General features: G+C 47.1%; 3 protein-coding genes across 12 annotated transcripts in view; 2 read left to right on the top strand and 1 right to left on the bottom strand.

Annotated features, from left to right (window-relative positions):
- The window catches only part of Ankzf1 (ankyrin repeat and zinc finger domain containing 1), a 9386-nt gene extending 2587 nt beyond the window's left edge, over positions 1-6799 (top strand). The window contains exons 3-14 of one of the 2 annotated variants that reach the window (XM_023722997.1): positions 1442-1554; positions 1780-1882; positions 1981-2174; positions 2605-2717; positions 2810-2957; positions 3351-3579; positions 3908-4042; positions 4720-5188; positions 5388-5499; positions 5609-5776; positions 6374-6459; positions 6652-6799. In XM_023722997.1, the coding sequence (XP_023578765.1) occupies positions 1442-1554; positions 1780-1882; positions 1981-2174; positions 2605-2717; positions 2810-2957; positions 3351-3579; positions 3908-4042; positions 4720-5188; positions 5388-5499; positions 5609-5776; positions 6374-6459; positions 6652-6775 (1994 nt within the window). In that variant the 3' untranslated portion in view covers positions 6776-6799. Of the gene's footprint in view, positions 1-1441; positions 1555-1779; positions 1883-1980; positions 2175-2604; positions 2718-2809; positions 2958-3350; positions 3580-3907; positions 4061-4719; positions 5189-5387; positions 5500-5608; positions 5777-6373; positions 6460-6651 lie in introns of both variants that reach the window. The other variant, XM_004638193.2, reaches the window with a different exon arrangement.
- Positions 6800-7066: 267 nt separating this feature from the next.
- On the bottom strand, positions 7067-18104 carry Glb1l (galactosidase beta 1 like). 4 transcript variants are annotated; one of them, XM_023722998.1, is made up of 17 exons: positions 18017-18104; positions 16535-16671; positions 16210-16376; positions 15805-15955; positions 15575-15635; positions 10615-10709; positions 10331-10505; positions 10180-10238; positions 9957-10078; positions 9814-9854; positions 9519-9637; positions 8764-8838; positions 8594-8683; positions 8357-8470; positions 7922-8053; positions 7487-7702; positions 7067-7349 (listed from the first exon to the last, which is right to left on the bottom strand). In XM_023722998.1, exons 2-17 carry the CDS (start codon positions 16601-16603, stop codon positions 7080-7082), a joined length of 1956 nt encoding a protein of 651 aa, XP_023578766.1. In that variant the 5' UTR covers positions 16604-16671; positions 18017-18104; the 3' UTR covers positions 7067-7079. The 4 variants fall into 4 exon arrangements, with proteins under 4 accessions (XP_023578766.1, XP_004638298.1, XP_023578767.1 ...); XM_004638241.2 differs by having other exon boundaries at positions 16535-16659; positions 18017-18102; XM_023722999.1 differs by lacking the exon at positions 8357-8470 and having other exon boundaries at positions 16535-16659; positions 18017-18102.
- On the top strand, positions 18036-21842 carry Stk16 (serine/threonine kinase 16). 6 transcript variants are annotated; one of them, XM_023723001.1, is made up of 9 exons: positions 18036-18203; positions 18387-18558; positions 18810-18953; positions 19611-19830; positions 20091-20224; positions 20399-20519; positions 20649-20744; positions 21155-21276; positions 21388-21842. In XM_023723001.1, the coding sequence occupies exons 2-9, from the start codon at positions 18449-18451 to the stop codon at positions 21524-21526; spliced, it is 1086 nt and encodes a 361-aa protein (XP_023578769.1). In that variant the 5' UTR covers positions 18036-18203; positions 18387-18448; the 3' UTR covers positions 21527-21842. The 6 variants fall into 6 exon arrangements, with proteins under 6 accessions (XP_023578769.1, XP_023578770.1, XP_023578774.1 ...); XM_023723006.1 differs by lacking the exon at positions 18036-18203 and adding an exon at positions 19165-19225 and having other exon boundaries at positions 18497-18763; positions 18861-19049; positions 19693-19830; XM_023723002.1 differs by lacking the exon at positions 18036-18203 and having other exon boundaries at positions 18411-18488.
- The last annotated feature ends 344 nt before the right edge of the window (positions 21843-22186 follow it).

Raw genomic sequence — 22186 nt, 5'->3', positions numbered from 1 at the left:
CCACCCCTGGGCCACAATGACCCTGATGATTGAGACTGGGCATGGTGGCGTGTGCCTGTAATCCCAGCACTTGGAAGGCTGAAAACAGGAGGATCACTACAAATCTCATCTATGTAGTGAGACCCTGTAGACCCTGTACTAAATGCATAAAAAATAAAATAAAATGACATTTAGGAAGTAGATTGTACAATTAAAATAAAGAGGTGAGGGTGTAACTCAGTAGTAAAGTGATTCCATATCTTTGGACTGGATCCTCAGCACTGCAAAAGCTATAATGATAAAATAATTTTATGGTTTACTGGGAAAGGAGCTGAACACAACACACCTTTCAAGGACCTGGAAGTAGAGTTTGGTTTTGGTAACTAAGTGAAGATGTGGTTTGAAATTGTCCCCTGGACTTGACTTCAGGGGATCGTGTTTGCTCATCTTGGCAGTGGCTACTTGGTAGGTGTATCTGCAAGTTCACTAATGAAGAGAAGGAAAAGAAGGCTTTCTCACACTCCTCTATATTAGTGGAGTTTGCTGGCAAGAGATCTCTAGAATTAATTGTTAACAATGTCAGAGGGTTTGTTAAAGTAATGTTTTCTCAATTGATGAAAAAATTCACCTATGGTTATTTATTTTTGAGACAGGGTCTCACTATGCAGTTCAGGTTGGCCTTGTGCTCACTCTTGTAACCCCCCCCCCCATCTCAAACTCATAGTGATCCTCCTGTCTTAACCTCCAAGTGCTGGGATTACAGGCATGTATCACCATGCCTGGTTCTGGGCAGCAACATTTGGGTCCAGGGATGAAACTCCGGACCTTGGGCTTGCCAAGCAAGCACTTGCACTGCTAAGTTACTTTTGTTAGAAGTTCTGCAATGTATTATGTAGCATATAGTGTGTTATATAGTGCTTAATGAAATAATGTGGAAATAAAATGAAAATAAATAAAGTATAAAAAATTATTTGGGGATTGGGGATATAGCTGAGTGGTAGGGCAGTTGCTTAGCATGCATGAGACCCTGGGTTCAGTCTCCTGCACCAGAAGGGAATGAGAGAGAAAAGAAAAAGAAATTTAACCTTACTGTAAGTTATTTTCTGCAGTATTCATTTAAACAATCTTTTTGGCTAACTTAAATACAATATTTTATTTACAATTATTTAATTTTACTTATTTATTTTTGGATACAGGGTATCACTATGCATTTCAGACTCATAGTGATCCTCCTGTCTCAGCCTCTCCAGTGCTGGGATTACAGGTGTGCACCACCACACCGGGTCTCAGTGGGGCTCAGCACACCTGGGGGTGGGCCCACTCTGCCCAGTCCCTGAGCTGGCCTAAGCAGAGCTAACTTGCAGGCCCTTTTTTTTTACTTTCTACTTCTTTGTATTATCAGACACTGAAATAATTCCAGATACTGATCCCTTTGTACAATCAATTGTCCTTTCTTATTTAGGTTCAGGGGAGAAAGCAAGCCCAGAAAGAAAAGTACTCCAGGGTCCCCTGGATATTTCGGAGAAGTTATTTTGTTCAGCTTGTAACCAAGGCTTTCAGAACCACCAGGAACAGGTAAATCCCAGAGTATAACATCTAGGCCATCTGAGAGTAGCTATTAAGAAGAAAGGTATGATGTGGGTAGGAAGAGGCTGATATTCGTTGTCTTAATTAATGCTTGTCTAAAGCAGTTGGGGTTACCTGATCATACTTCTGGAGTTCTATGAGTTGCTTTCACTACTAGACAAGGTCAGGTTGGGACATTTTTGTCTTCTGCTTCCCTCTTTGCCTCTTTATCAGAGAGAACATTATAAGCTTGACTGGCATCGCTTTAATCTGAAGCAACGTCTCAAGGACAAGCCTTTCCTGTCTGCCCTGGACTTTGAAAAGCAGAGTTGCACAGGTGATTCTGGTGGGAGCAGGGCACTGGGGTAGAAGTCCCTAAAGTTTGAGGAGAAGTCAGAGATGGGGTACCAGATTTGTGTGTCCTATTGTCTTCAGGAGATCTTTCCAGCATCTCAGGATCAGAAGACTCAGACTCGGCCAGTGAAGAGGATTTGCTGACCCTGGTTGAGGAGAGGGCTGAATGTGAGAGGCCTAACCGACCCCAAGGCTTTTACCCCCATCGGGTTCTTTTTCAGAATGCCCAGGGCCAATTTCTTCATGCTTACCGCTGTGTCCTAGGTCCTCACCAGGCAAGTGACAGCACAAGTTGTGTGGTCAGCTCAGCTTTTTGTACAATTCGATCACATTTCTCCTTTGCCAGTCCACGTCTTACTGCTTCCCTTCCTCCTTTTGGGTGTAGGTATCACACTTGACAACATAGTCTCAGACTAAAACTAGACTAAATTTTGAAAGCATCAAGTATAATGGAATTAAGTTTAGAAACAGACCATTGTCCATTTGAATTGTAATTCTTCCTCTTGGTCTTCTGTCACTATCTCTTCAAGTCTCAGATTTCTTTCTTTGTAAAATAGAAATAAGGCAAAAAAAAGAAAAAAGAAACAAGGCTTGGGGGTGGTTGTAATAAATGCTCATGTACATGCAGCATGTAGGTTTGCCTTTGCTTTCATGCTCTCAATGAGTGCAACAGATAGAATGTTTCTGCTCTTGTCTGTCATATAGCTGCCCCCAGATGAGGCAACACTGCTCCTACAGAGCTTGCAAAACGGAGGTCCCAGATATTGTGTGGTGCTCATGGCTGCAGCTGGGCACTTTGCTGGTGCCATTTTTCAAGGGTGAGAGGGTGCTGCATGGGGTGAGGACAGCATGAGTTCTGTTAGTTGTGGAGCTCCTGCTTGTTCCTAGTACTGAGTCTGTGCTTCTACAGAAGAGAAGTGGTGACACATAAAACCTTTCACCGCTACACTGTACGGGCCAAGCGGGGTACAGCACAGGGGCTTCGGGATGCCCAAGGCAGGCCATCTCGCTCTGCTGGAGCCAACCTGAGGCGTTACAATGAAGCCACACTGTATAAGGTAAGTTTGACCTCCTAGATGTGGACTTTTCTGATTCAACTCATTGTTACAGTGGGGAGATGTAGAACTCATCCTTCCAATTTTCATTATTCCTTGGTAGACAAAGTAGAATAAGTATGTCTAGGCTTTCTCTTTTCATGTTATTCTCTAACTCTCTGCAAATGATCTGTGGGCCAGCTTTTGGTTACATATCGTATTTTATTTTTTGAGACAGGGTCTTGCTATGTAGTTTGGGCTGGCCTTTAACTATGTATCCCAGGCTGGCCTCAAATTTGTAGTGATTCTCCTGCTTCAGCTTCCTGAGCTCTGGGATTGCAGGTGTGTGCCACCAGGCCAGCTGGTTAATAAGAGTTTTTAAAATAGCAAGTGAATATATGCCATTTTCTTTTCTAGGATGTTCGTGACCTCCTGACAGGGCCAGGCTGGGCTGAAGCTCTGGAGGACGCCAGGACAATCCTGCTGCGTGCCCCCCGTTCTGGTCGCTCCTTGTTCTTTGGAGGCCAAGGGGCACCCCTGCAAAGGGAGGATCCCCGACTTTGGGATATCCCCCTTGCCACCCGCAGACCCACCTTCCAAGAGCTCCAGCGCGTGTTCCATAAGCTGACCACCCTGCATGTCTATGGTGAGCCTCTCAGAGTACTCTGTAGCTCAAACATTGGGTCTGTTTGTGTATTTCCAGACTTTCTAGCCCATGTTCTAAAGCCTGAGGCCTGATTATGGTTTTGGGCTTTTCTGTTTGTTTTGAGACAGTACTGCTGTGTAGTTCAGGCTGGCCTTCAGCTTACTATGTCACCCAGACTAGCCTCAAATCTCAGCAATCTTCCTGCCTCAACCTCCCAAGTACTGGGATTAGGCATGTGCCATCACACCCAGATTATGTTTTTGCTGAGAGAAACCTGAGCTGACTTCTCCTTTGAGAAGTTTAAGAATGATCTTTTGTTTTATGGCAGAGAATTCTCCAGAAATAGTCGGGTTGCACTCTCCTCAGGCACACCAGAAGACAGTGAGAAAGGAAAAGAAGAAGCCTACTGAGGAAGAAAAAAAGAGAGTCCCGCATAATGAAAATGAGGAGCCTGGACAGAATGGGGAATCACCTAAACAGGGTTAGAGCAATTATCTAAAAATTGTCAAATCTGCCTGGGTGTCTGTTCTGGAAATGCAGTGGCAAATTTTCTTTTTTCATAACTTACCTGTATCCCAACTGATAAATGGGCCCTCATACCACACACACACACACACACACACACACACACACACACTTATAAATACTCCAGGGTCTGCTTATAAATGGGATATATCATAGCAATTATTAGGATGTGTTTAGTGACTTTTCCAAATCTTCTATTGCTCTCTTGTTCAGGGACATATCATTAGTGCTTAGAAAAGTGCTACCATGGAATGAATAGATGCTTGAAAGTGTGGCTGGGCTGGGCGTGGTGGCACACACAGGTAATCCCAGCACTTGGGAGGCTGAGGCAAGAAGATTGCTGCAAGTTCAAGGCCAGCCTGGGCTACATAGTGAGCACAGGGCCAGCCTGAACTATACAGTGAGACCCTGTCTCAAAAAACCCAATAAAGGGATGGATGAATGAATGAAAGAATGGCATAAGTCTCATACTATTTGTTGGATGCTGTGGTTGGGGGCTAAGGGCTGTGTCCACAGATGGTCTGTAATCTATAGACATGATCAATCAAAGGCAGCCCACATTGTCCCACAGTCTACTTATGTCACAGATTTATCATAGCAGATTTCTTTCTCTAGGTTCAGGGTCAGAAGACGAAGATGGGTCCCTGGTAGAGTTGGAGTTGGTGGAGCTGACACTGGGGACCCTGGATCTTCGTGAGTTTGAGGTATTGCCCAAAAGGAGGAGGAAAAGGAATAAGGAGAAAACACGAGACCATGCTGTTGGGGCACATTTGACTCTTAACCAGCAACCCCAAGAAGATGAACCTGTTTTGTCAGCTCAATCAGCCCAGGTGGTTTCAGTGGATGAGGCAAAGGCCCCTGGTCAGCCAGAGCTCTGGGATATGCTTCTAGCTGCTTGCCGAGCTGGAGACATTGGAAAGCTGAAGCTCCAGCTAACTGCTGGGGCTGTAGATATTGAAGTTATGTCTCTACTCAATGCCCCCTTGGGCACTGGTGGCTCTACCCTTCTGCATGCAGCAGCTGCAGCTGGAAGAAGCTCAGTGGTTAGGCTACTGCTGGAGGCAGGAGCTGATCCTACTGTGCAGTAAGTAATGGTCTCCCTCCTGGGACATTTTGGGTATGGAGAGGATTGCAGTAAGTAAGGGTCTCCCTCCTGGGACATTTTGGGTATGGAGAGGATAATTTGGTGGCATTGGCCAATGACTTGTATCCCTTTTGATGACTGGGTAATGTTGGGCAAGGTGGATGGCAAACTGAACCCATTTTTGAGTTTTTGTACCCAGGGACTCCCAGGCCCGGCCACCTTACACTGTGGCAGCTGACAAGTCAACACGAAATGAGTTCCGAAGGTTCATGGGGAAGAATCCAGATGCCTATGATTACAACAAGGCTCAGGTCTGCTGGAAAAGGAAGATGATGCAGAGTGGGAGGCACTATAGATACATGTAGTTTTTCCAGGGGTAATGTGTATGGATCCTACCTAATAGCCCCTGAAATCCCCCAGGTGCCAGGACCACTGACCCCAGAAATGGAAGCACAGCAGGCCACACGGAAGAAGGAGCAGAAGGCAGCCCGGCGGCAGCGAGAGAAGCAGCAAAGGAAGCAGCAGGAGCAGGAAGAACAGGAAAGAGAAGAGCAGCGCCGATTTGCTGCCCTCAGTGACCGAGAGAAGGTGAAGCTTTGCAGAGGGCTGCTTTCTTTGGCAGTAGCAATTGTGTGTGTGTGTGTGTGTGTGTGTGTGTGTGTGTGTGTGTGTGTGTCTTTTTTGAGACAGGGTCTCGCTCTGTGATCGAGGCTAGCTTTGAGCTCACTTTGTAGCCCAGGCTGGTTTCAATGATCCTGTCTCAGCCTCATGTGCTGGGATTACAGACATATGCCAGCTTGCCCAGCTAACAGTAGCAAATATTAAAGGTAGAAAAAGAAACAGGCTCTGCAGAGCAAGTTTGGGCCAAGTAAAAGTAAGAAAAAAAGTACACCCTACAGCTGGAGGTTGGGCCACTATTCAAGAGAGAAGGAGCCGGGGAGATGCTCAGTAGAAGAAATGCATGCCTGGCAAGCACAAGGGCCTGAGTTCAATCGCTGGTTCTGCAAAAAAAAAAAAAAAAAAAAAACCAACCCAAAAACAAAACAAAAACCTTCAAGAGAGAACATAGTGGCCAAGGTTTCTTTATAGAGGTCTCATTCCCTCCCAGAGGGCAGCTGTCACTTCTTGGGTAAACTATTCTTCATTGGGGCCTTGGACCTAACAGTTTCTGTTTCTGTTTCTCAGAGAGCCCTGGCTGCAGAGCGCCGGCTTGCTGCCCAACTGGGGGTCCCTGCATCTCCAGTCCCTGACTCAGAGATCACCAGTGTTCGGTATGGGCCCAGGGGCTGGGTGAAGACATGGACTATTATGTTGTAGGGACCATTTGGGGCAGTGTAATGAGTGCTAACCTGGTGTCCAACAGGGATGCTAAGGGGATCTGAAGTACTTGGGAACCTTGGAGGGCTGGGGGCAGCTTGGATTGGGATACCTGGGATACCTGTCCAGCTATGTTTCTTCTTCAGACGCTGCTGGAATTGTGGAGCATCACTCCAAGGCCTTGTTCCATTTCACTACCTCGACTTCTCCTTCTGCTCCACCCGTTGCCTGCGGGATCATCGCTCTAGGGCAGGAAGGCCCTCTGCCTGATCTTTTACAGCTCCACCTGGGGCCCGCTTGAAGGGACACATTTATACCAGCCCTAGCTTTCTTCTTCCCCATGATTCCAGACAGTATCTGGAAAAGCAGGGTAAAGAACATACAGGAACCAGGGCAAAGACAGGGCCACGGAGGTATGTGGAGTTGGTACTGACCCTGGATCTTTTAATCACAATAAAGTTTGGCAAGGAAAATGCAATTGTACTTAAATGCAGAGGTATTCTGGCCTTATGGTTACCCTGGCCAGCACCAAAGGATGCTGTCCACTCTGTGTCTCAGGTCCTGGGGTCTTTTTTCAATGCCCACTTAACATCATTGGTTCATATGCACTGTGTGCATTATCTGACAGAAAATAAGTGTATGCCCTATGCAAGGTGCTATTGAGGATAGGTTTGTCTAAAAACTGGATTCGGGGCTGAGAAGGTACATTTTCTAGCTCCAGCAATGTGATTTTGTTGATGGCTCCCTTAGGAAACAGCAGGGGTCTTGGCACATAGAGGGTCTGTTGCGGGCCCCGCTTTGTCCAGTACCGGCCCAAGTTAAACCCATTGATCCAGACTTGGCCCTGGAGGAGAGTGAGAGAGTAGGGAAACGAAGGAGTCAGCTCTCCAGGAGATAGAATGGCCCCATTCTGTTTTTCTGATGCTCCCTTTCTCTGCTTGATTAGCACCTCCCCTTGCCAACCACAACCATCAACAATACCTTAATCCATCCAGGTAGATAGAGAAATGTATCCCCAGCTTGACCTAAGATTGGAAAAGTTGTGGAGTAGAAAGTAGGGCCAGAGGGAGCTGTAGGCTGTTCTCTTTTCTGCCTCTGGAGGGGAAACCACCACTTTATAAGATTATCAATTTTCAGAGGGAACATCATCCATTGGGTAAGGACTGTTTGCCCCAGCACTGGTGGTTCTAAGAGACCCTGTGGGAAGGCAAATGAAAGGTCACTTCACTAAGCTTGAAGGCCACACTAGCCCTAAGCCAGTTCTGAGATATAATGTGAGCCACATCCAGGTACCCACAAGTCATTATTTCCCTCTTTTAACTCTTAAGGCCACAGCTATGGTCTTTAAGGCTCTATCCTTTCCAGGGAGCTAGTCATAAGAATAATAGGAGAAAAGTGTAGGCAAAGGTAGCTTACCTTGAAGTCACTGTGGTTAGACCCAAAACTGAGCCTCCCCATGTTCTCCAGCAAGATATCCAGTTGGGTTCCTATTTTTCCCATGAGGAATAGTTTGTGTTTCATATTTCGTTCCAGAATACCCTGAAACACCTGTGGATAAAAGATAAGATCTCTGAAAAGAAGGGCTTAGCTGTAGCTCTTGGCTACTGTATAAGGAGCCACATTAGAACAGTTATTTGGAGGACAAGAAAAATGTAGCCATCTTTCAATCACCCATCCATTCTGGAACTCTCCTTAATTAGACTCATTCTCATTCCAACTTATAACCTTGGACCCCCTACAGATATGAGAAAAGTGGTGGGAAAGGGTAAAGATGGAGAACCCAAAACCATATGGTATTGGGGGAAGAGAGGAAACTGAGGCTCATAAAGTAGCCTGGAATTACGTTCTCACCCCATCCACCATCACATAAGCACGGTCATGGACTCCATTATTTGGCACCCAGAATGGTGTTGGTTCAAAAACTGTGTAAGACAGATAGGTCCGGTATAGCACAAAACCACGGTCCTAGGTATGGAAGGATGGGGGGGAAAAAGGACACTGTCAAGATTGGTAGCTAGAAGGAGCTTCTACCTATACTGCATTTGTTCTGGGAAGCTGCCTTCCCTCCTGGATAGAGTTCTGCCTTACCTGCTTAACAGCCTCAAAGGTCATTGGCAAGACTGAATGGATAGGTCCCTGGGGGCAGAGAGCATCTAGGAAAGTCAGCAAATCTCCATCCTATTAGAATAAAGAGGCAATAATCAGAGTAAGTTTCTGGGTCTAGGGCAGGGTGTCAGAAAAGCTGGAGAGAAACTTACCAGGTGCAGGGTCAAAGGTCCAAGTGCCATCTTGGGGCTGGGAGGAGGTAAAGGTCCCAGGGGAATTTCCTGAAACTGAACCCAAATGTTCTCAGCAGCCATAGGTAAATGACAGAAACCACTTCTATTCCAAACCTTTATGACAAGATTCTTTTTTGGTGGTATTAGGGAGAGAACACAGGGCCACACAATAAGGTACATCCCCAATCACTGATTGGTTCATGGTAGTACTGGTAATTAAACTCAGGGCCTTTACACTAAACTATACTCCCAGCCTCCCCCACCTTTATTTTTTTTTAATATTTGAAACAGGGTCTTGCTAAATCACTAGACTGTTTAGCTGGGCTTGAATTTACAATCTGCTTACCTCAGCTCCCACACTGCTGAAATTACAGGTGTATGTCCCAATTCCTGGCTTTATTTTTCGAGACAAGGTCTTGCTAAATTACTAGGCTGGGCTCAAAGTTGAGATCCTTCTGTCTCAGCCTGCCAGAGTGCTGAGATTATATATATGCTACCAACCCTGGTTTGGAGCAAGTTTCTTATCCTGAGGCTCAGGGAAGGGTTTCAGGGATCATGAAGACCATATAATTTTGCACATACCCGTGTACCTCCCCATATGCCCCACTTAAGTGAATAGGAATTGCTCCCCCATGGGATGCACAAAGGGCCCAGGCCCAGGCAGCCACCACCTATTTATGGAATCCCTTTATGATTTTGGCACTCTCTTCTCCAAAATTAATAAAAGGGGGCACCTTGCTGATGACATTTCGAAGAGCAAAAAGCTTAGGCATGGGGTCCCCTGCTTCAGATATGGGTGCATCATAGTCATAGCTGGTAGTAATTGGAAGGAAGCGTCCCTTCTCATCAGCACCTGGGGTAGAACCAATTTCATTAATTCAGTAAGTGTTCTGGATGATATGCATTAAGCAAAGAACTTCATGCAGAGAATTTACCACCAGAGCACTGCTCAGCTCTAGACACGCTAATGAATCCAGCCCTTAGATCTAATTCTGTTACTCTCCTGCCTCAGGGGTCACCTGTGCTCACCATTCCAGTATCCAAAGTTGGTTCCTCCATGGAACATATACCTGGAGTGGGGGAAGGCAGGGGGAAAGGTAAATGCTGACCTCGTGAATCTTAACATTCACCCCCAACTCCAAGTAACAGATCTGTATTGTGTCTCCAGTTACATGTTCACGCTGGCCCCCAACTTGAGCATGTTCTCTAGTCCTTTGGTCACTGCTGGAATGGACCGAGTGGAGTGATTGTGGCCCCAGTAATCCAGCCAGCCTGTGTAGTACTCAGAGTTCACCTAAGGTGTGAAATGGAAGGAGCCATGAGTGGGTGGGGACCAAATTGAAGCCATTCCCATCCCGGCTCTTGCTTTGATTCCCTCGCTCTCTGGCCCCTCACCAGTGGCCCACGGGGTTCATACTTCCGAAGCAGGCTAAAGATTTTGGTCATGTTGTCAGCTGTAGTAAGGAGGCAAGGGTAGAAGATAAATTTTTATGAGAGGAAAGTTCCCCTTTCTTGGGGCTCCACTCCTATCCCTTGTTTAGGAGACCTGGACCAAAATCTACGGTGGTATAGAGTCCTGGGAGGGAACCACATTTGAGTCCTTCCGGCCCATCTGTGGTGAAGAGCAAGATCTCATCTCCTAGTAGTGCACGGAAGAGTCCAGCCAGGTGTCTCATGTAGTTGAAGTCACAGGCCTTGTAGCTACCATATTCATTCTCCACCTGCCGGGGGAAAATGGAACACAGAGCCTAGCCATGAGGTAGAAAAGGACAAGGACCCTCCCCCGCAACCGCCCAGCACCTCCTTGCCCGGTCAACTTCCTACTTGTACCTGAATGCTAATGATGTTGCCCCCATTGTGGTAGAGAAACGGATAGATCTTGGGCAGCAAGACATTGAACCAGGAGTCCACTGCGGCAAGAAAGTCTGAAGGAAGGAGGAGCACTATGCTCATTAGGGGTCCCAGCAACCTTTGTATCCCCTACCCTGCTATCCCTGGTACAGCAGCAACTTCAGTGCTGCTCTTACTTGAGGCTGCTGCTTCCACCCCACTTGCCCATAACTAAGTCGGGAAAGCACTGACTCTTAGAAGAAACTCTCAACCCTGAACACTTAGAAACTTGCCTATCAATGGAATTTGAAAATAGGACCTTAATGTTCCTTAAAAGTACAAGAATGGGACATGGTGGTACATGTCTGTAATCCCAGCTACTCGGGCAGCTGAGGCAAGAAAATTGCAAGTTTGAGGCCAACCTGGGCCATTTTATGAGACTCTCAGAATAAAAAGGGCTGGGGATCTAGTTCAGTGCTTCCTGGATTCACACTCTGGCCTTGCCCCCAAAAGAAACCCCACGTAATAAAAAGGTTAAACACCTAATAGAGTTATTATTATAATCAACTTTTACCTGTGATACACCATGAGAATGCACAGATATGTAGTGTCTGACGTGCACCTGAAGGAACTAACAGTCCAAGTGGTTTACATCAGCAATTAAAGCATCATGCCTTAAACCTTCAACTCCTACTTGAGATTTCCGTGGTTCCCCTCGTTCTTCATGCATATTGTTTCCTCTGATAATTTTCTTCCTAGCTGCCTGTATTTAGCCAGTTCCAACTCGTGTGTCAATTCTTAATTTCTATTTTATTTCCTCTAGAAAACCTTTCATATCCCAGACTAGGATAGCTCCTTCTGTCTTATACACCCACATAGTACCTCACACTTCTCTGTTAGGTACTTAAATTAAAGTCCAGCATCTGTGCCTGTCTATGTTTCTGGCTCATGTCTGCCACTGGTGAACAGGAAGCCTCCTGTGCCACACCTCCATCATTCAGGAGGAAACTTAGCAGACAGCAGACTCTCAAAGGTGGAGTCAATAAGACACTCTGCAGACACTTTCCAATTTTTAAACCATTTTTTGAGTTTTTATTTTATTTTTTATTTTTATTTTTTAATTTTTTTGTGTATGTGTGTGTGGCTAGCTCAGCCCACCAGGGGGCGGGGCTGGCTGGCATGTGGTGCTGGGGGATTGAACCGCGGTCCCTGTGCTTTGCTAAGCTTGTTGTAAGTAGGTACTTTAGACCACTGAGCCATCTCACCAGCCCGAGATTTTATTTTTTGAGACAGGGTCTTGCTATGTAGTATTTCAGGCTGGCCTTAAATACACTATGTAGCCCAAGCTGGCCTCTCAAGACTCCTAAGTGCTGGGACTTAGTGTACCACACCTACCTTGTATTGCTTTCAACCCAAACATACATTTTAAAAATTTTTAGTTTTCTTAGTATGTTTCTAGTTCACCATGATCATGCTCTTCCTGGGCAGTCATTCACCAGATCATGCTCTTCCTTAAGACATGTACAGAGCATGTCTTAAGCTTCTTTATGCCTGACACCCTCCTCCCATCTCTTAGTCCCTTTCCCAGTAATCCAAACATATTTTAAATCGCATTGATTCATTCAATAAGTATTTATAGATGCTGACCATACATCAAAAACTGTTCTAGGTGTTAGGTATAAAGACCTCTACCCCTGTGGAATTTCCTTCCTAGTGACAGAAGGAGACAGGAAAGTAAATATAGGGAAATACAGGGTGTCTTCAGTGCCAAAACTGAGGCAGAGCAGACATAAAATGGTGGAGACCTTAAAGTTTAGAGGTGGCCAGGGAGCCTGGGTGAGGTCATTTCTGCTGGGACACGAGGGATCAGCACATGCAGAGGCTTTGAAGCCAGAGGCCAGTGGGCTTGAAGAGCACTCAGGAGCCCCTGTGGTACAGGCTGGGGCAGAGTAAAAAGGGGGAAGGGGGCAGATGTCAGGGAGGTAACGGGCCGATCCTGCAGGGCCTGGTAGATTATTAAGGAATCCATGGTTCATATTCTGAATAAAATGAGAACTTTCTGGGGAGGCTTAAGCAGAGAAATGACATGATCTGAGATGTACATTAAACTTCTATTTTAACAGAATCACACTGTCACACTGACTGCTGTATTGAGAAGACTACGTGGGAGAGAGGGTAAACAAGGGAATCCAGTTAGGAAGCTATTAGGCTTAGCAAGCTGAGAGGCAGCTGGCGGCAGAGAAGTGATAGTGGTTCTGTGTGATGCTGTTGGGGGTAAAGTTGATGTGATTTTCTAATGTATAGAAGGCAATGTGAGGGAAGGCAGGAGGGATCACACCACAGCATCAGCTGGAGAATGGACTTGCACTACCTATGATGGAGAGACAGCAGAATCGCTGTGGGCGGGGGAGCATACCAGCAGCTCTGTCGTACCATTATGCCTTTTATTTGTTCCAATGGAAAACTCACACAGGTGATTAAGCATATGTAATGGACCCATAGGAGAGGCCCTGGCCATAGAGTTACATGTTTAAGGGTCATTAGCTATTAATAAGGTGGATTTTAACTCTGTCACACAAGTGGTTGACATCATCTAGGCAGTGATGGATGGGAGAAGTATCCAGGGACTGAATACTGATTAAAAATAAAATAGAGAAGGGCCAGGCAGACACCGAGATCAAGTGATCAGAAAGACTGGAGAGAGGGAACAGAGATTAAGAGAGAAAATATGGTAGATGATACAAGAACCCACCTCAAAAGACAAGATGTAGCTGGGAATAGTGGTGCATACCTTTAAGTCCCAGCACTCAGGAAGCTGAGGCAGGAGGATTGAGGCAAGTTTGAGGCTAGCCTGGGCTGCACAGTGAGTTCAAAGCCAGCCTGAAATACATAGCAAGACCTTTTCTCAAGAAGAAAAAAAAAAAAAAAAAGAAGCAACAGATGAGGTTGATTTAACTGGGATGTTGTCGCCACACTCATAACCAAAGTTGACTTGGCCAGGTTGGCAGATGTCCCCTTCTTCCCTTACCATTCCCTGTGTTCCCTCCTGCGGCTGTGTGCTCAGTGGAAAAGAATGACTTTTCTTTTCTTTTCTTTTCTTTTCTTTTCTTTCTTTCTTTCTTTCTTTCTTTCTTTCTTTCTTTCTTTCTTTCTTTCTTTTTCTTTTTTTTCGCAGAACTGGGGATTGAACTCAGGCCCTTGTGCTTGCCAGGGAAACGCTTATCCAAGAATGACTTTCCAACAGAGAACAGTACACAGCTCTTCAGTCAAGTCTATATGAGTAGCTGCACTACCCTGCTAGAACCTCCAGAGGAACAAACCAGCTGTGCTGAGTGCTACGGGCTGGGCTAGTCAAGGAAGAAGAGGCCTGAGAGGTCCCCGTGGATTTTACATGAAGATTGCTGGTTGTCTTGAGCTAAACTGAGACTGCATGTTAGTGCTCCAGTCATACTCCACCACTGTCATGCTTTATAGCCAGGGTTTGGGAGTGCTGCAAGGGGCATAATGCTCTCTAGCCCCCTCCGTTGTTCATCTGTACCCCAAGTGTCCTCTACCCCATGTCAGTAAATATCACCACTAACTGAACTGGCCAGAAAAGAGATCCCTTTCTATTTCCTCTGGCCCTTTCTATTCTTATAAAACCCCACCTCTCACCTTCCAATCAAAGTCTATCAATAAGTTCTGGTGATTTTTATCTCCAAGCCATATCTCAACTCTGGCCTCTTTCATTTTTGCTATCACCTTGCTCCAGGCACTGTCATATCTGTTCTCAGCTACAGTCATAGTCTCAGTTCTCCATCCTTGAGCCCCTCAGTCCATTCTCCAGGCTAAAGTGAGGGTAAAACAAATCAGGTTATGTCACACTCTGGTTAAATACTTTCAGTGGCTTTCTACTGTGTTCAGTATAAATTACAAACTCCACACAGTGGCCTATACCACTTGTCTACCTCAACTCCGACCTCATATTATGGTCTCCCTTATCCAGCCTTGATGCTACATCCCTAAATCCTGCTGTGTCCTTTCCTGTCTCTGGGCTGAAATGTTCCCAACCAGCACTTGTTCTTCCCTAGAAGTCTCTGAAATGTCACCTCTCAGAAAAGCCTTTTCTGACTACATTATTGAAAAGAAGCTCTCTTAACTCCTTGTTCATATAATTTTCTGTGTGTGCGAGTATAGACTGGTGTAACCACTGTGGAAATCAGTGTGGAGATTTCTGTATTTTTTATAAAGTATGTTTATAGATTATAATTTTTGTCTGTGTGCATGGCACTGGAGATTGAATCCAGGACCTTAATACTTAGCTACATCCCCAGCTCTTTTCTTTTTCTGTCTTTTTTTTTTTTTTTTTTTTTTCAGACAGGGCATTGCTTTGAACTCACTATGCAGCCCAGGCTAGTCTAAAACTCATAGTAATCCACCTACCTTGGCCTCTGGAATTCTGGAATTACAGGGGTGCCTCATTTTTTTTTTTGACAGGTCTCATTAAGTTGCCTAGTTTGTGCTTGAACTTGAGATCCTCCTGCCTCAGCCTAGAAGAGTACTGGGAATAGTGTTTTGTTTTAAAACCTGTCTTGGGTTGGGGATACAGCTCTGCAGCATAAGCACCTGCCTGGCAAGTGCAAGGTCCTGAGTTCAATTCCCTCACCAAAAAAAATCTGTCTCATCCATTATAAGGCCTATTGTACAGGGATTGGGTTTGTCTGGTTCTAGTTTCTAACACCCTGCTGGGCAAGAAGGAAACAATAGTGAATGATCTCAAAGTTGAAGATGGTATTTTCTGGTTGGGGCACTCAAATGACCCATGTTTTCATTGTGTACTTTTTTTTTTTTTTTTTTTTTTTGCAGAACCAGGGATTGAACTCAGGCCCTCGTGCTTGCCAGGCAAGTGCTTATTCTACTGAGCCATCTCCCCAGCCCCCCTATTGTGTGCTTTTTTTTCTTTGCCTTTGTCTCAGCCTACCTGGATCTGAGGTTCTCAGATGTATTTTAGGTTTTCGAAGCAACCAGGATGGAAGACCTCCCTGAAACACAGAGACCACAGAGGAACATACAGGCTGTGTTGTTTTGGGAGTGCAATTAGGAGGTAAGAAAGGAGAGAGCTGAGTATAATACTGGAAATGGCCCTGGAGTTTAAACAGAGAGAAACCACTGAGAGTGGCTGTGGTTCAGCCCCTTCTCCAACCAACTTACCATCTCCCACTCTGCACAGATATAAGGTCCTGGTCTCAGTATGACCAACAGGTTTGCAATAGCTGCCTCATTCAGAAAGGCAAGGAGGTCGCGGCTGCCATTAAAGTTATAAACCCCAGGCTGTGGTTCATGGTAGTTCCAGGGCACGTAACTAAGAAAGGAAGAGGTTAACAGGGCCCAAGGTAGGTAGATGCTAGGCAGGGCCCTAGGGCCTCACATCTTACAAGGAATCTCCAGGAAGCTGCTGGATGGAGGTTTGGGCCCTCCTTTTGCTGCCACCCCCTACCCAAGGGCCTTGCAGTTCTAATCCCTCTTTAGAGCCTGTCTTCCAGTCCTGCCCCACTTCCTAGGGGAGCAGTGGGAAGAGTAAATTCCCCCCTTCAAGCCCTCACGAGCACTTCTTACAGCTGTACAGCGTTGAGGCCACTCATGCGCATCTTAAAAAGCCGGTCTGCCCAAAGCACCCTCGGTACCCGAAAGTAGTGTAGACTGCCAGACACATAACGGAACGGGACCCCGTCCAACAGAAACCTGTCCTCTTCCCAATCTACTTCAAATGATCGAGTGTCTGCCTGTAAAGCAAAGAGAAGAGCCTATGCTCAGCAGTGCTCTGTAGTGAAGAGTCTGTGTCCACCAGGAGCAGAAGAGATGCTTGGCTGGCTCTTTGGTGGATGACTTTCTCATCTCAACTGCACCCAGCCAAGGAACACAGCCTGCCCTCTCATCATACCTGAGGCAGCAGAATTATGAGGAGCGGCAGCAGCCAGGAGAGAAGGCAGGGTGATTTACTGCGAACCATGGCCCTTTCAGGGCTCCTCCTCTGAGCCGTGGGTCCGACCGTCAAGTGTTAGGTTCCTGGGAATGAGCCTCAGTGAACAAGGGGCAGAGACCACTTCAAGTCCTGTGCTTAGCCTGGACTTTGTTTCCAGTCTGCAGCCATTAGCTAGTTTAGTTGTTTTTAAACTTTACATCTTGCTACTCAAAGTGCAGTTTGCCACCCAGCTCTATCTGTATGACCTGGGAGCTTGTTCTTCTTTTTGTTTTTTGTTTTGGCAGAACTGGGGATTGAAGTTAGACCCTTGTGCTTGCCAAGAAAGCACTTATTCTACTGAACCATCTCCCCGGCCCCTGGGAGCTTGTTAAAAATGCAGTAGCTCAGGTCCTACTTCAGATCTACAGAATCAGAATTTGAATTTTACAGATTCCCAGACAAGCCTAAGCACATTCAACATTGAGAATCATTGCTATTAGGCTGAGCTCCCTGAGGGTGGGACGTGCTTTGTGCTTGAATTCTGCTGTACTTAGTACAGTATCTGGCACATATCTGATGAGATCCAAATGGCTTTATGTCAGAACCAAGGGCTAAAATAAGTTCAGAACCAGGCTGGTATGAAAATATTCATGGTAGGCCGGGGAGATGGCTTAGTGGAATAAGTGCTTCCCTGGCAAGCACAAGGGCCTGAGTTCAATCCCCGGTTCCGCCCCACCCCCCCAAAAAAGAAAAAGAAAATATTCATGGTGATATGGATGTGGAAGCTGGGGGTCTGGTCACAGGAAGGACCTTGGAAAGCCCTGTTTTAGCAAAATAGCGCACCTGGCCATTCTATCTTTTTTTTTTTTTGTGAGATTCACCCTTCAGTTTAATCCTTTTATATTTCAGCAAGAGATGTCAAGAACAACTGCTTGGTTCTAAGGCTTGAGGACTTGTGACTGTCCATCCCTCCTGCTTTCACAGTCTAGATACCAAGGTAACACGTGATGACTAGTATTCCTTTTATTGGCAGTTATTGAGGGATTAGTGCCAGATAACGTCTAAGCACTGTACACTCATTTAATCTTCAAACCACTCCATGAAATAATCATTCTCATTTTACAGAGAGGAAAACTGAAGAATGAAAATACTAAATAGCCAGTAGTGTGACAACTTATTTAACAGATTTGGAATTCGTCAGTTTGGCCTTATTTCATTTTATATTTTTGAGACAGGGTCTCGCTTTGCAGTTCTGTCTGGCCTTGAACTTACCGTGCAGCCCAGGCTGACCCCAAACTCACAGTTCTCTCCTGACTCAACCTCTGGAGTGCTGGGATCATAGCCTTGCGCCAGCTCACCCGGCTCAGTCTGGCCTTATGATTTATGCATTTAACCAAAGATACTAGTATATCTGTTTTATAGCTCGGAAAAGTGGAAGATTTTAAATGTTAAGTAACTTACCGGAGGTCACACGGGTGGGAGGTTCTTAGGACCACATTTAGAAACTGGCAAATTGTTCAAGAGTCTAAACTCTTAAGCACTGACGCCAGCACTTTGAAGATGACACAGTCTGCACTCCCGAAGTCCAGGCCGCCTGCCCCGGTTCCTCCCTACAACCCCTTTTGGACTGCACTGTAGTAGGCAGAATGTAGGAGGCTTCCTACCTCCGACATAGGGAAACACTGGCCCGGCTTTGCTCCCCTTTGCCTCAAGCGCCTGGGTCTTGACCCGTACTGAAGGCCAAGTGGGGAACCCTCACACTCGGATCCTGGGACCAGTCCACCTCCAGCTCTAGCCCGCCCCCTGCTTCTTCACACTCCACATCCTCCAGCCGCCCAGCAGTTGCTAGGATACGTCGGGCCGTTACTCAGGCGCGGACTGATGACGTAGCCAATGCTTCCGGTCCCTGGGTTGTCGCTTCGATGGGAGCCAGGTCAGTGGGCTGTGCCCGCAGGCGGACCCTACGCTGAGCACCTCGAGGCGTGGGGTGTTCTCTGCCAGAGGTGGGCGCGAGCATCGAGCCGCCTCCGGAGCTGCCCTGTGCCTTGACTTTGAGGTCTGACAGACGTGGGAGCGGGCCCGTTCAGAGGTGGGCCGGGGTGGAAGAAAGCGGCCTGTTAGTCGCAGCGTGACCTGAGGCTTTGAGGAAACTGATCGCAGCCTTCTAAGAGCCGGCGTCGCCAGAGCTGGTTTTCTGTAGACAGGACTGTAAGTTCTCAGATCTGAACCTGAGCTCTCCCTGTTGGTACTTCAGGGGCCATCTGGATTGTGCCGGACCCGTGACTCGCCGTTGCTTTCTTCCCAGCATAAGCCGCTGGATCCCCAGCGCACCCCTGGAACAGCCCACTTGCCCTGGACGAACCCCTCAGCAGCCACAGATTGTCCTTGAGGAGAATGCGTGAGACATTATGGGCCACGCGCTGTGTGCCTGCTCTCGGGGAACTGTCCTTATTGACAATAAGCGTTACCTGTTCATCCAGAAACTTGGGGAGGGGTGAGTGTTTGGAAATCATTTAGCTGGTTCCTAGGGTCATGGTCACTAAGGGACAATGGCCTGTGTATGATAGGGACACCAGGGTCTTGTCCCTATCCTCTACCTCATCTGACAGAACCTTACAGAATGGGTTAAGAAAGTGGATTCTGGACCCAGCCCTCCTAAGAGGGACCTTGGTAAGACATGGTTTCTTCATCTGCTTCATGGAGATGATAATCATGTGTCACTGATGGAATTGTGATTAAATGAGGTAATGTATATAAAATGTCTCAATGTCTGGTTCGTAAGCATTTGAGAAATGTTTAATATTTATTGAGCATTTGTTGTGCAGAGCACTGTTGAGACCACGGAACTTCAATAATTTCTGTGTCCTTGCTCCTGAGGGTCTCAAACTAATCTTAAGACTTCTCTTAGGGAAAAAAAAAAAAAAAAAAAAGACTTCAAGCCACTTCTTGGGGAGGGTTTCTGCTTAATTCCATAAGCACTCTCTGTATAGGAATTTCTGACTCCAAGCCTTGTGGGAGATAGTCATGGTCCTTCACTGACCCCTTTGGCCCACAGTGGGTTCAGCTATGTGGACCTAGTGGAGGGGTTACATGATGGACACTTCTACGCCCTGAAGCGAATCCTGTGTCATGAGCAGCAGGACCAGGAGGAAGCCCAGCGAGAAGCAGACATGCATCGCCTCTTCCATCACCCCAACATCCTTCACCTTGTGGCTTACTGTCTGAAAGAGTGGGGCACAAAGCATGAGGCCTGGCTGCTTCTACCCTTCTACAAGGTCAGAAAGTCTCCTGGTTATGAAAGGGGTTGCAACAGAGCCACCCACCAAAGGCTGTGTGAGCAGTCAAGCATGTTAGGAAGCAGATGCCATGTTGTGGGTCTGGCTGTTTTGATTTGGGGTTTAGAGGAGTCCATGAGGGGTTGTGGGGTTTGAGGTGTGTGTGGTGAAAAGAGTTGATGGGGTTTGGCACAGGGTAAGTGTCAGGCCTAGGGAACAGGATTCAGAAATAGCTCAATGTGGAAAAACTTGTATTACAGAAAGGCACGCTGTGGAGTGAGATAGAAAGGCTGAAGGACAAGGGCAACTTCCTGAGTGAGGAGCAAATCCTTTGGCTGCTGCTGGGTATCTGCAGAGGCCTTGAAGCTATTCACGCCAAAGGTTATGCCCACAGGTCAGTGGGAGGGCCCTGCATACTTGCTAGGGCCAAGAGAAAGAGCCTCACCCAAGAGAATGGGGAGGTCTGTCTGCCTTCCTCCCAAGGAAAGCTTCCATGATTCTTTCACTCCCTGGGATATTCCAGCCGCCCTGTCTTGGGATGTTTATGAGTCATTTCATTTCCCTCCAGGGACTTGAAGCCCACCAATATCTTGCTTGGAGATGAGGGGCAGCCAGTCTTAATGGACTTAGGTTCCATGAATCAAGCACGTATCCATGTGGAGGGTTCCCGACAGGCCCTGACCCTGCAGGTAAGAAAGTCTCCAGGTTCCTCTTTGCTCATCTGTTCCCATTCCCAATTCCTTTCTAGTGCATTCCCTAATTTGGTCACATGACTGTGGCTTGTGTCCCACTTTTGCATTTTGGGGCCACCGTTCCAGGACTGGGCAGCCCAGCGGTGCACCATCTCCTACCGTGCCCCAGAGCTCTTCACTGTGCAGAGCCATTGTGTCATCGATGAGCGGACTGATGTCTGGGTGAGGAGCTCGAGGGTGGGGAGCAGGGCAGCTCTATGCCTAGTGTGGAGGGGAATAGGCCTTCGGTTTCTGTTGCATGGGGCCCCAGGAACCACAGTATGTCCCCATACCCCTCAACTTCCTTCCTGAGAACTGCCACTGATACTGTATTCAGTTGCTCAGGAAGTGGTGTGATCCTTGCCACTGAACTGAATGGGTACAGCTCAGTGTCATTGCTTAAGGCATTAGCTAAGCAAGGGCTGCAGAGGTCTCTAGCTAACAGGCAGTTTACTTGGGCCCTGGGGGAGGGGCAGCTGTCTCCCACCTAGGGGAGGTTGGCTTATTTTGGTAGTCTAATTTCATCACAGACATAAAGGGAGAGATGTCATCTTTCTTGGTCCCCTCCTAGGGACTAACCAAGTTCTGCTCAGTCCCTAGGTTGTGTGCTTTATGCCATGATGTTTGGGGAAGGTCCTTATGACATGGTGTTCCAGAAGGGTGACAGTGTGGCTCTTGCTGTGCAGAACCAACTTATCATCCCCCAGAGTTCCAGGTGAGCAGTAAGAGGCACCTAGGGTTTCACACTCTTCCTTGGATGAGCTGATTGCAGCCTTAGGAAGGAGCAGAGGCGGCCTTCACTCACCCTACCCTCCTTCCTCCACAGGCATTCTTCAGCAATGCGGCAGCTGCTGGCCTCCATGATGATGGTGGACCCCCAGAAGCGCCCTCACATTCCTCTCCTCCTCAGCCAGTTGGAGGCTCTGCAGCCCCCAACTACTGGCCAGCACACTACCCAGATCTGAAGAAACCAGAGGCCACCTTGAGAGGATGGCCCTTCATGCTTTGGAAAGAGGCTCTCATCCCTCATCGGAGCTCTACCCATTCTGTTAGGATTGCTCTTATGGTTGGGGACAGAGGGTGGGGACTATTATCCCTATCCTGTTTCTCAGTCCCCTTCTGCTCTTACCCCCACTGCTCAGGCAAGGACCCGGACGGGCTGGACCAGGGCGAAAGTGAGAAAATGTGGTACGTGGCTCTGAGCTGGACTGCTGGGCTTGTATCATGGTTAACTTCCAAATCTGGGAGCAGGAGAATAAAGTGAAAGCAGGTTACTGTGGATCTTAGTCTCACTGTCTCTAGTGGGAGTGAAGAGGTACAAGGGGCAAAGCCTGGTTACCATTCCCAAGGTAACAGCCTGGGAAAAGAACTGGCATAGTCTGTCAGGAGGCAGGTGTAAGATCTGGCTAGTTAGCTGCCAGCAGTTGTAGCTTGTCTTACTCAAAAACTCTGTTGAGCTAGCTTTAGCTTGTGCCAAGAACAGGGACCAGGCCCCCTAAAAGTATACCCAAGCTCTTTCCTTCCTTTGCTCCCAGGGGTGGGTAGCTTAGCCAAAGCAGCTCAGCCGGTTTGCCAGGCCGACCTCTGGGTGGAGACACCTGAGGAAGCTTGAGACAGCTACATAA

This window comes from Octodon degus, unplaced genomic scaffold (genome assembly GCF_000260255.1).
Source record: "Octodon degus isolate 3935 unplaced genomic scaffold, OctDeg1.0 scaffold00096, whole genome shotgun sequence".
In the NCBI taxonomy this organism is placed as follows: Eukaryota; Metazoa; Chordata; class Mammalia; order Rodentia; family Octodontidae; genus Octodon; species Octodon degus.
The sequence above is the reverse complement of the archived record's forward strand: the minus strand, read 5'-3'. Positions and strand labels throughout refer to the sequence as shown.